The following is a 12,928-nucleotide window of genomic DNA, read 5'->3' on the forward strand; positions in this document are numbered from 1 at the left end:
GAAAAAAGGAGAGAATATTCAAATAAACACAATCTGAAATGATAAGGAGGATACCACCATTGATCCCACAGAAATACAAAACACCATCAGAGAATACTACAACCACATCTATGCAAATATACTATAAAATCTAGAAATGGATAAATTTCTGGACGCATACACCCTCCCAAGACTGAACCAGGAAGAAGTTGAATCCCTGAATAGGCCAGCAAAAAGTTCTGAAATTGAGGCAGTAATAAATATTCTACCAACCAAAAAAACCCCAGGACCAGATGGATTTACATCTGAATGCTATCAGAGGTACAAAGAGGAGCTGGTACCATTTCTTCTGAAACTATTCCAAACAACTGAAAAGGAGGGACTCCTCCCTAACTAATTGTATGAGGCCAGCATCATCCTGATACCAAAACCTGGCAGAGATACAACAAAAAAAAGAAAAAGAAAACTTCAGGCCAATATTCCTTATGAACATCAATGCAAAAATCCTCAATAAAATACTGGCAAACCAAATCCAGAAGCTCATCAAAAAGCTTATCCACCATGATCAAGTTGGCTTCATCCCTGGGATGCAAGGCTGGTTCAACATATGCGAATCAATAAATGTAATTCATCATGTAAAAAGAACTAAAGACAAAAATCACATGATTATCTGAATAGACGGAGAAAAGGCCTTTGATAAAACTCAACATCCCTTCATGTTAAAAACTCTCAATAAACTAGATATTGAAGGAACACACCTCAAAATAATAAGAGCCATTTATGACAAACCTATAGCCAATATCATAATGAATGGGCAAAGCTGGAAGCATTCCCCTTGAAAACTGGCACAAGAAAAGGATGCCCTCTTTCACCACTCTTATTCAACATAGTACTGGAAGTTCTCGCCAGGGCAATCAGGCAAGAGAAAAAAATAAAGGGTACTGAAATAGGAAGAGAAGAAGTCAAATTATCTTTGATTGCAGATGATATGATCCCTGTATCTAGAAAATCCCGTCAACTCAGCCCAAAAGCTTCTTAAGCTGATAAGCAACTTCAGCTAAGCCTCAAGATACAAAAATCAATGTCCAAAATTTGCTAGCATTCCTATACACCAACAACAGGTAAGCAGAGAGCCAAATCACAAATTAACTCCCATTCGCAATTGCCATAAAAGAATAAAATACTTAGGAATACAGTTAACAGGGGAAGTGACAGACCTCTTCAAGGAGAACTACAAACCATTGCTCAAGGAAATCAGAGAAGACAAAAACAAATGGAAAAACTTTCCATGCTCATGGATAGGAAGAAACAATATCGTGAAAATGGCCATACTGCCCAAAGGAATTTACAGATTCAATGCTATTCCCATTCAGTTATCATTGACATTCTTCACAGAATTAGAAAAAACTATTTTAAAATTCACATGGAACCAAAAAAGAGCTCATATAGCCAGGACAACCCTAAGCAAAAAAGAACAAAGCTGGAGCCATCATGCTACCTGATTTCAAACTATACTACAAGGCTACAGTAGCCAAAGCAGCAAGGTATGTGTACAAAAATGGGCACACAGACCAATGGAACAGAATAGAGAACTAAAACCACACATCTACAACCATCTGATCTTTGACAAACCTCACAAAAACAAGCAATGGGGAAATGATTCAATATTTAATAAATGGTGTTGGGAAAACTGGCTAGCCATATGCAGAAAACTGAAATTGGACCCCTTCCTTACACCTCATACAAAAAGTAACTCAAGATGGATTAAAGACTTAAAACATAAAACACAAAACTATAAAAACCCTCAAAGAAAATATAGGCAATACCATTCAGGACATAGGCATGGGCAAAAATTTTATGATGAAATCACCAAAAGCAATCACAACAAAAGCAAAAATTGACAAATGAGATCTACTTAAACTAAAGAGCTTCTGCACAGCAAAAGAAACCATCATCAGAGTGAACAGACAACCTATAGAACGGGAGAAAATTTTTGCAATCTATCCATCTCACAAAGGTCTAATATCCAGAATCTACAAGGAACTTAAGCAAATTTATAAGAAAGAAACTAAGAACCCCATTTAAAAATGGGCAAAGGACATGAACAAACACTTCTCAAAAGAAGACATACATGTGGCCAATAAACATGAAAAAGAGCTCAACATCACTGATCATCAGAGAAATGCAAATCAAAACCACAATGAGATAATATCTCACACCAATCAGAACAGCTTTTACTAAAGTCATAAAATAACAGATGTTGGTGAAGTTGTGGAGAGAAATGAATGCTTTCACATTGTTGGTGGGAATGTAAATTAGTTCAAACATTGTGGAAGATAATGTGGTGATTCCTTAAAGATTTAGAACTGGAAATACCATTTGACCCAGCCATCCCATTACTGGGTATATACCCAAAGGAATATAAATCATTCTATTATAAAGATACATGTATGCATATGTTCACTGCAGCACTATCCACAATAGCAAAGACATGGAATCAACCCAAATGTCCATCAATGATAGACTTATAAAGAAAATGTGGTACATATACACCATGGAATACTATGCTGCCATAAAAAGGAATGAGATCATGTCCTTTGCAGGGACATGGATGAAGCTGGAAAGCCATTATCCTCAGCAAACTAACACAGGAACAGAAAACCAAACACTGCATGTTCTCACTTGTAAGTGGGAGCTGAGCAATGAGAAGACATGGACAGACGGAGGGGAACAACACACACTGGGGCCTGTCATGGGAGGGTGGCGGGAGGACAGCATCAGGAAAAATAGCTGATGAATGCTGGGCTTATACCTCGCTGATGGGTTGACAGGTGCAGAAAACCATCATGGTACACGTTTACCTATGTAACAAATCTGAACATGCTGTACATATACCCTGGAACTTAAAATATAATTTTTTAAAACAAAGGTAAAATGTCTCCTGAGATTCATTATATTTATGTCACTATCTATTAAGAGGTTGAGATCTCCAATTTGAAAAACACTGGGTTAGACTATTCTAGCTCTGACATTTGGAAACACGGTGAATGACCTACGGAACATTTTCTCTTACAAGAATGGTATAAGTATTTTACTGAGAAACGGAGTAATACGTTTTGGACAATTTCCTTCAAAATTTAATTCTTTGAGTCTTATTGTTTTATATTGTGATCTTGGTTTTTAATTATTTCTTACTGAATAATTTATAATACCTATTCAATTAGAAGTTGCTTGCCTACTATAATAAGAAATAGGATATAGGGAGGCATTCATATTAGCTATAGGGAGAGAGTTATGTCCATCCAGATGATATCTATATCTATATCTATATCTATGAACATTCTACCATCCTCTCATGTATATGCTATATATATATGTTATACATATATCTGTTATATATGTTATATATATGAGAGAGAGAGAGAGAGATATATATGTTAGAGTTAGGATGCTAGAATGTTCTTATAATTGCACAGCAGTTTTGTACCTAATTATGCCTTGAGTTGAGGCTTTTAGGACTATAGCTGGAAAAACAAACTACAAAGTACCTGACATCAGATTCCAGACTGGCTCAGAGCTGTGCCTTCCAAATATAAGCGATTTAGTTTGGGGACAATGTTTGCCAACTGGAGTGTGGACAAAGGATGACTGAAAGGTGACCAAAATGGCTAGTGACTAGAGAACTACACTAGCTTAGTAAGGGCTTGGAGAAATGAAAACCCTGTATACAAATTTTCATAGCAGCTCTATTCCTAATGACCAAAAGCTGGAAACAACCCAAATGTCCAACAGGTAAGTGATAAAGTAAACTGTGGCACATCCATATTAAGAAATACTACTTAGTAACAAAAAGGAACAAGCTATTGACACATGCAACAATCTTGATAATCTGAGTGAAAGAAGCCAGTCTATGTATGATTCCATTTAGATGGCATTCTCAAAAAGGCAGAGCTAGAGTGACAGAGAACAGATCAGTGTTTCTGGGAGTTAGAAGTGGGAAGAAGGTCTGACTACAGACAGATAGCATGAGGTACTTTTTGAGAATAATATAACTGTTCTGTATCCTGGTTGTGGTGATGGTTACATGACTCTATGTATATATTAAAACTGATAGAATTGTATGAATCTACTGTCATAATTTTGAAATAAAATTTTTTTGAATATACAGCTGTTCCTATTAAAATTATAATCTGTCATTTTGTTTTCCAGGTAACTTTTTTTTAAGACCTTAAGAGTCGCTAACTACCGAAAAAATTTCTTGAGAGTTTTATCTTAACGTAAAAATATATACTAATCACTCAAACTAATTTTCTCAATCATGACCCCCCATATTCTGGGGGCTACTTTAAAGATTTGAGACAGAGATACTGATATATGAGATAAAATTTTATTTTCTCTTGGTCTCATCCTGACCAATGTTGTTAGAACTGACATGGTATCTCATTCTAGTTTTTATCTGCATTTCCCTAATGACTAACGACGTTGAACTGCCTTTGGAATAGCTATAGTTTTGAAAACACAAAGTCCTTATAAAAGTAAGCATGCTGTAATACAGAATCTAAAAATCTTTACAGTAGCCTATCCAGATAATATTCAATAAAGCATATGAGGTTTTCTTATGATCGTAAAATTCAGAAACTAATATCGTGGCATTAAGAGAGAATATGCTCTTAAAAACCCTACCTTTTCTCGCTGAAACCAAGCCCGCCAATCCTGAAACTGTAATAACTCCCATTTTCGGAAGAAAGTCTCGAGGAGGATTCTTCAGATAGACATAAGCATCTCAAGAAATCAGTTAAAAATTAACATAAATAACTGAATTCTACTGGGCATTCTATACAGTTATGATGCAGGAAGGTTAAAGAGATTCGTTAAGATAATAATAAGGTTTAAACATTCTTCAAAAGAGCTATATATAATGACGATATGAGTAGCAACCTAAAAAACTAGATATATTTACTTGTTACGAAATAACATTTTCCTTCTATAGGTGATTTAATATTTCTTTTCTTAATGATACCAGTGGTTATTACTATAAAGAAATGTAATGCTAGAGGACACATCTTAATATGGGTTACCATAAGGTGAATTTCTGACAGTGTATGTATTATATCTCTATAACGAACATGCTTCTGCCCTTATCTGTTCAAACACTGGTAGCCTCCAGTGAGAACCGAAATAGATACTTTATAAAGGAGTTTTGAATAATAGTTTAAGGATATACACAGCTACTAGACCTTGCTTGCCACTACTCCCTAATAATCTCGAGACAGCCACTGCTGTTGGTTAATCATCACTGGGCCTAGACAAAAAGTAGATGAAGAGTAGGTGAAAGTCCAGATTTCTTGGCTTTCTATATATTTAAATTGTTTCTAGTTCCAAAAGTATACTTTTCTATCATAGTTAATTATTTAATGGCAATCACATATTTAATCCTATTCCTAATGATTGATGAGGAATATAATTTTGCATTTATTCCTAATACATGAAATAATGATAATTCAAAAACAAGTCATCAACTTCATGGAAACATTCAAAATTTTAGCTCATCTTTCTATCTCCCATACATATTTACTATGACAACTGGCATAAGCCAAGAATATTAGAAAGCTGTATCTGTTGCTAAATACCATTAACAAGCTAGAGTCAAATAAAATTGCTTTTTAAACATTAGCTTAAATATTCCAGGGTTAGTGATTGCTATAACATTTCCTAGCAGTTGACAGCAAAATACAATGTATTTTAACAGCAAATAGCACTTAAACTAATTAGCAACAATGGAGACATGTTTTTAATTTATGCTTTATGATATATATTATAGACTTAGTAGTTAAAACAGACCTCAGTTTGTATCCTGGCACTACCACTTGTAGTTATGTAACCTCAATAACCTACTTAACCTTTCTAAACCTCAGTTGCCCTCATCTGTAAAATGGGAATAATTATAATACCAATACTAACAAAATTGTGACAAAAATTATGTAAAATGTTTAGTACAACACCTTAGCCAATAATAATTGCTGAATAATGAATACTATTGCTTTGCTATTATTACCAATAAATTGCTATAGAGAGTATCTTCTGAGTTGGCAAATGCATGATAATGGGTAACATACCAAGTTTATTTTTCTCATATTTAAACAAAGCAATTTAAAAACACAATACAACATTTCTAATTATTTACTCACCTACCTTTTCCAAATTGTACTGTATCCATTATCCCATTTTTCACAAAGACATAAACACCCTAAGCAAAAAAAAAAAGGGGAGGGAGAAGACACCTGCATTTCTGAAGCTGTTGATAATGAGACAAAATTGCCTGCACCTCCGAGATTATATTAAAAGGATGACTTAGCATTATGCCCAAATCTAAATCCAGCTTTCCTGTGTATTTACTATCAGAATACTCATTTAACTTAGCTTGTTTTCATTTTCTGCTTTTCATTCTATTTAACATGGATAACATTTATACCATTTTTCTCATATAAATGGATGTCTATGAAATAATCAGAGCAGAAATGATAGTGAAGAAAATAAAGATCTATCATTTTATGTTATAATGAACTAGAAAAATAAATGGAATTTAAATAAAACAAGAAGGGAGGTATATTTCAGTTTAGAAGCAACATCTGATTAATAAAGATGCAGTAGCAATAACATAATGATTTGTGGAGGGAAAAAAAGAACAAAAAGTCTAAAGCAAAGGGCTTCATCTTCCTCCTTTTTCTTATTGTGCATTAGAATGAGGAAAAAAAAAAATCTAAATTACCTCAGGACAGAAATCATCCTACATAGACTACTGTTTTTCCTGTTTTTAAACAGGAACATAAATTCTCTAGAAATCAAAACTATGTTAATCCATCGGAGGAATTAAAGTTTTAAAGCAAATCTTTAACTTTACCTGTCTCTAAACTGATTTATTTTAGTGCAAAAGAGTGTTAAATATATTTATTGAGTGCTAGGTATTATCTCACTTATATAAGAAAAAAAAAAAAGGAAGTCACAAAATGATTTACTCATGGTCATATTGTACTCTGTTGATGGAACCAGAAAACACAATCCAAATATATGGTCTTCTTCTCTGAACCAGCTGCTATGAAACCATGGGATAAAAACAGAACAAAAAAGACTTTCGAAGCAGAGAAAATAGAGATTATTATATTGGACAGGGAAGAAATAAGTTTTTGTTATAAAGATAGCTTGGTTTTGTAATTTTATCTTAGATATTTTAATGGTTATCAGAGAGATGCAGAGGTTCATCTTGGTTTAAAATTGTACAAATCAGCATAAATGCTAACTGCTATTGAACTACTTTTCTGTAGGGACTCTCTTGAGAATATTTCACCTTCAAAGTTAAAATATCTATTGACCAGTCGATTGGGAATCATTTAACCATTAAGTCATCTTTCAAAAAAATTTTTTTCTTATCTCTGCTAAAGAATTCATTTTTACCACATGGGGTCAGTGCTATCTAAATTTCAAAACACTAAGCTAGCAGTAGTAGAAATTGAATTTGCTCTACATGATTCAAGGTTTAATGTGGAACAAATTTGAGTCAGACGTAATTTTTAAAGAATAGATTACATTTTTAGGGGAAAATTAGAAAAAAAAAAGTGTTTACATTTAGGACAAAATGCATTGGAAATTGTCTTTTTTCAACCTATTTGTTTGAGCATATTAATGGAATAAAACATTCTTTTGAGTCTTAAATTGGATGATAGTTACAATAGCAATTTAAAGACCTCTCAGGAACATTTTATCTCACTGAAGAAAAATTTGAGAACATTATGGAAAATTACGTCTCAGGAAGCTTAAGTCTGAATCATCTAGCTATTGGCATATAGTCATAGGGACATGATTCAGACCATAATTGGTTAAGGTATTTCCCTCTTAGAGCAAACTATTAGTAGTGTGTAGTACAACTAGTACCATAAAAATTGTATGACAAACACAAGTTTTCAAAAATAACATCATATATTTATCAGATATTTGAATGAAATATCATCTGGAATTATCAGAGTTCATTGATTTGGTATTTCACCTAAGCATACATTATTTTTTATAAGCTCATTAGATTTCTTTTTAAAGATAATGGATAGAAGAAACTAAACAAGAACAGTGGTTCACCATCAGGCTATAGTTGGGGAAAAGTCACATGGTTACTAGGTCAGAATGATGAAAACACTGGTACCAACATTAAGACACTGACACTGGAGATACCAATGCTAACACAATTATGTTTATGTGATGATAAAGGAACATTAGTGTTGTATCAGCTTACTCCACCACTCTACTGATGGATATCACTAATTGAAGGCTAAGCATTAAAGTCACGTGTATTCTAGCTTGCCCAATAGCTTACTGCAGCTAGAATGGTCTTATGGGCTAACCCCAACAAGTAAACAACACTTTGCTTAGCCAAAGAAGAAAATATTCAGAAGTAATCTCAGAACTTCACATAAAAAGTGAGGGATACTGTGTACATGCTAGGTGACACAAATGCTTGCTGAACTACTTTAATTTATGCAGTAGGGGTACAGTAGGTTCAATACAGCCACAAATTATTTGCTGCTACTTCTACTGAGAATTGGCATCTAATTCCCTTCCCTTTAAAACGAAGCTGGCCTTAGTGACTTAACAATAGAATGCTGTAGAAGTGACTTTCATGGACATCTGATGATAGGCAAAAAGCCTGACAAATTCTGCCTAGGGCCACTTGTAACATTGTCTTTAGGAGCCCTGAACTACCCATGTTAAGTTATATCTGACCTATTTGAGATCACCATGCTTGAGAGGCCATGTGTAGGCGTTCTAGTCAATAATCCCAGTTGAACCCAGCCATCCAGCCATCTTTAAAAAGGTGCCAGATATGCAAATAAAGCTGTCTTGGACTGTCTAGATCAGCTCATTTGCCAGATGAACACCACTGGGCCACCTCTGTCAATGTCACATGCAACAGACAAATCATCTGTCTGAACTCAGATCAAATTTGTGACTTACAAAATCATAAGATGTAACATAATGGTTGTGGTTTTAAGCCACTAAGTTTCGGATTAGTTTTCTACACATCAATAGGTAACTGGAACAATTAAATCAGAAACCTCTGATATTAAACCACTACCAGAATTGACTTACCTTGCACCAGCCAATATAACAACCAGTTGCAGTCCGGATGGAAGCAAAGCCCATTTGTAAATGACCAGGCTGCTCTTCAACATATTTAGACTGAAGCGGTGGTGCAGTATATATGGGGAGCTATAGGCAAAAAATGTTCATGTCAAAAACATAAAATAGCTGGACTGTCCGTAACAGCAGTATGGCAGAACAGGAATCCTAATCAGCCTTCTTCCTAAAAACAACTAAAAATGCTGATAAAATACTTTGAAAAAACCATCTTAAATACAGGAATGATGTGGTAGACTATTTAAAACCCAGAAATTAAAAGATGCCAAATATAGTATAATATAGTGGTTCTACTCTTACGTATATTTAGAGAAACTACTGTTTTTGCACACCTAGAGTTATGTATAATAATGTTCACAGCAACATTTTAATTACAACCAACCCAATGTCCATCCACAGTAAAATGGATACATTGGGGCATATTCGTACAAAGAAATATTAGAAATTAGGGGGTAAATATAAAAATTACAGCAACATGGAAAACTTTGGATGAATTTCAGGAATATAAGTTTACATAAAAAAACCCAAAAAACATATTGCTTAGCAATACAGACATATAAGGTAAAATTTAAAAGTAAAGGAGGGGAATAAGAGTAAAAATTCCGGGTAATGATAACCTCTGAATGGAATGAAATGGGAACACAGGGGATTTTGTTTTCCTTTAAATTGGGTAGTAGGCACACAGCTGTACATCATCATCATATTATTATTATTATTCATACCTTTCATATTTTGAACAGCCTTTTTATTCTAATTAGTATTTAATAAAAACAAACATACACAAAAGAACAATGAAAAATTTAACCAGGTAGGGACTTACTTCCTTTTAAAAAAAAACATTTTTTTTTTTTGGCTTTCATATTTAGGGTATAAATCATGCTATGAAGCTTGGTGTTTCATGAAGATATAACTGGAAAGAATCAAGTTTACAAATCAACAGCAAGGGAACTAGATGATTAACGACTTTGGATTTGGTCCTCTATCAACAACAAACATGAAACTATAGTTAACACTATATTGTATTCTTGAAAAATGCTAAGAGTGGGTATAAAATGTCCTCATCACAAAAATGATAACTATTTAAGGTAATACATATATAAAATGAGTTAGTCATTCCATAATGTATATATATTTCAAAGCATTATGCTGTACAAGGTAAATGCATACAATTTTATGTCAGCTTTTTAAATTAAAATTTAAAAGACATATAAACCATAAGACAGTGTCAGTTTGGTAAAGTTTTTCCAGTAGTAAGTCAGAAAAGTCTTGCTTTACCATTAAATGGCTCTTTACTTCCCATACCAGGATTAAAGAGTTAGTGTTTATCTTTCTAGACTAATACTTAGATTTAAATTCACCACATTGGCAACTGTGTGTAATTAGGAAGGTGAGAGATGCATATTTTATATTAAAGATGCATTTTATATATAAAAAGCAGGTGCACTGCAAGTAGAGAAGTTTCCCCTCTCCCCTAGAAAGGAGAGATATATGTGGATGTACTGGTGTTAGAGTGGGCAATGTTATTTACTTACATGTTTGTCCATCATGTTTCTATCCTCTCTATTATTTACACATCCCAATTCCAAACTTTACTACACTCATTGTTCTTATTCTCTCCTCTGTCCCCATCAAAATCTGCTGATTAAGTTTTCTTTTTTTTTTTTTTTTTTTTTTTGAGAAAGGGTCTTGCTTTGTCATCCAGGCTAGAAACAGTGGCATGAACACAGCTCACTGCAGCCTCAACCTTCCGGGCTCAAGCAATCCTCCCACCTCAGCATCCTGAGTAGCTGGGACTACAGGCACACCCCCAACAAACCTGGCTAATTTTTGTATTTTTTTGTAGAAACGGGGTTCCACCCTGTGGCCCAAACTGGTCTCCAATTCCTGAGCTCAAGCAATCCGCCCACCTTGGCATCCTAAAGTGCTGGGATTATAAGCATGAGGCACCGTGTCTCACGGATTCAGGATCTTTATCTGTTGCCAATTGTAAACAAAATTTTGTATATGTAGTTTTCTAGGAACAGCATTCAAAGTTCTTATCAGACTCTCAAAGGGGTCAAAATGGTTAAGAACCAGTGTTTTAAAGTATTTTCCTTCTAAGGCATGGGCGTAGTTGAAAGGTTTTTTTTTTTTTTTTTTTTTTTTTTTTTTTTTTTTTTGAGACGGAGTCTCGCTCTGTCGCCCAGGCTGGAGTGCAGTGGCCAGATCTCAGCTCACTGCAAGCTCCGCCTCCCGGGTTCTAGCCATTCTCCTGCCTCAGCCTCCCGAGTAGCTGGGACTACAGGCGCCCGCCACCTCGCCCGGCTAGTTTTTTGTATTTTTTTTTAGTAGAGACGGGGTTTCACCGGGTTAGCCAGGATGGTTTCGATCTCCTGACCTCGTGATCCGCCCATCTCGGCCTCCCAAAGTGCTGGGATTACAGGCTTGAGCCACCGCGCCCGGCCGTAGTTGAAAGGTTTATGATGACAGGATTTCAGCTCTACTGTAAGAATTTTAAGAGCTAGCCAGTAGGATGTTACTATAGTCTCCACTGAGAAGAGCATTCTCACTATAAATTTTGGAGGCCTAGGGGTTAAATGCCACTTATTGTATAGACAGAAATTGTTTGTTCTCATTTCGAAATTATGATTACATTTAGTAAGCTATAAAACCACATTTAAAATTAAATTGAACCAAAGTAATCAAAACTCTCAAATCAGTATTTTTTCCGTTATTTCTCAGTGACAACAAGCAAATGACAAGAAAATAAGTACAATTCATCTCATAGAGGGATTTTAAAAAGAAATGTTCAGGGATGTCTAGGGCTGGCTATTTACATGCATTCTAATTGCCAGTCATTTTACTGATCTGAACACTATAGATTTCATGGTTAAAAAAATGATTGTCTCATGGTCCTACAGAGTTTCCTATTAAAGAGAGATTTAATTATGTTCACTAGATGGCATATAAGGCAGGATTACATTGAGAATATTTAAAAAGACGCTTAGTGAGAAGAGTTGAACTAAAACAGATTTTCTGTTTAGCTACAAGTTTACCAAAAGATTCAAATAACCAAATAACTAGAACACTTCATTCATAAAGTATTCTGGTTTAGTAGAAGCATTATTATAGATTTAAACAGAAGTACAGCTCACTTTACACAATAAAAGTAGCTAGAAATGTTGCACATAAATCACATTTTAATCCCTTCAGAAATTCTACAGTCCTCAAGGATTGGATCCTGACTTTGTGTATAGTCCCTAGCACGTAGTTGGCAACCAGCTTTGTTTAATGAGTAATTCAATTAAATGATATTTAAAATGTACTTGGGGAATACAATAAATACCAAGGAATACTGTGTATTCCATAATAAACAGCACTACTTTATTTTAAAATTTCAAAAATTAAATTCAGTCATTAGGGATTTATCTTCCTACCTAGATTTGAGCTGTCCAGATATGGGAGTGTCAAGGAAGCCTTAAAATCAACATCCTCCTAAGATTAATAAAAAGAAAAAATTAAAAAAATACTTAGAATCAGTTAGCGGGTAGGGAAATGGCTCTACCCTAGACCATTAATGAAAATAAACTTTAGTAATTAGAACAGTGCCTCACAAATATATAAGAGGAGCTTAGAAAATATTTTTGGTTGAATTTATGAATATTACCTTTATGCATGTTAGTTTGGCAATATTATCACTTTTTTGTGCCTTTTGACCTACACTTCTGCTTCTAGAAATTCATTCTAAGGAAATGGTTATAGACGTATATATAGATTCAACACAAAG

The 12,928-nt window shown here is 34.4% G+C and overlaps 1 protein-coding gene across 5 annotated transcripts in view; it reads right to left on the minus strand.

Moving 5' to 3' along the window:
- Window positions 1–12,928, minus strand: part of APOOL (apolipoprotein O like) — an 87,718-nt gene that overhangs the window by 23,170 nt on the left and 51,620 nt on the right. For all 5 annotated transcript variants that reach the window (XM_007992179.3, XM_037989481.2, XM_073013541.1 and 2 more), the window contains 3 exons: window positions 9,115–9,234; window positions 6,172–6,226; window positions 4,663–4,761 (listed from right to left, as the gene is read on the minus strand). In XM_007992179.3, coding sequence (XP_007990370.1) covers window positions 4,663–4,761; window positions 6,172–6,226; window positions 9,115–9,234 — 274 coding nt within the window. The remainder of the gene's footprint in view (window positions 1–4,662; window positions 4,762–6,171; window positions 6,227–9,114; window positions 9,235–12,928) is intronic.

This window comes from Chlorocebus sabaeus, chromosome X, assembly GCF_047675955.1.
Source record: "Chlorocebus sabaeus isolate Y175 chromosome X, mChlSab1.0.hap1, whole genome shotgun sequence".
NCBI classification, from domain to species: domain Eukaryota; kingdom Metazoa; phylum Chordata; class Mammalia; order Primates; family Cercopithecidae; genus Chlorocebus; species Chlorocebus sabaeus.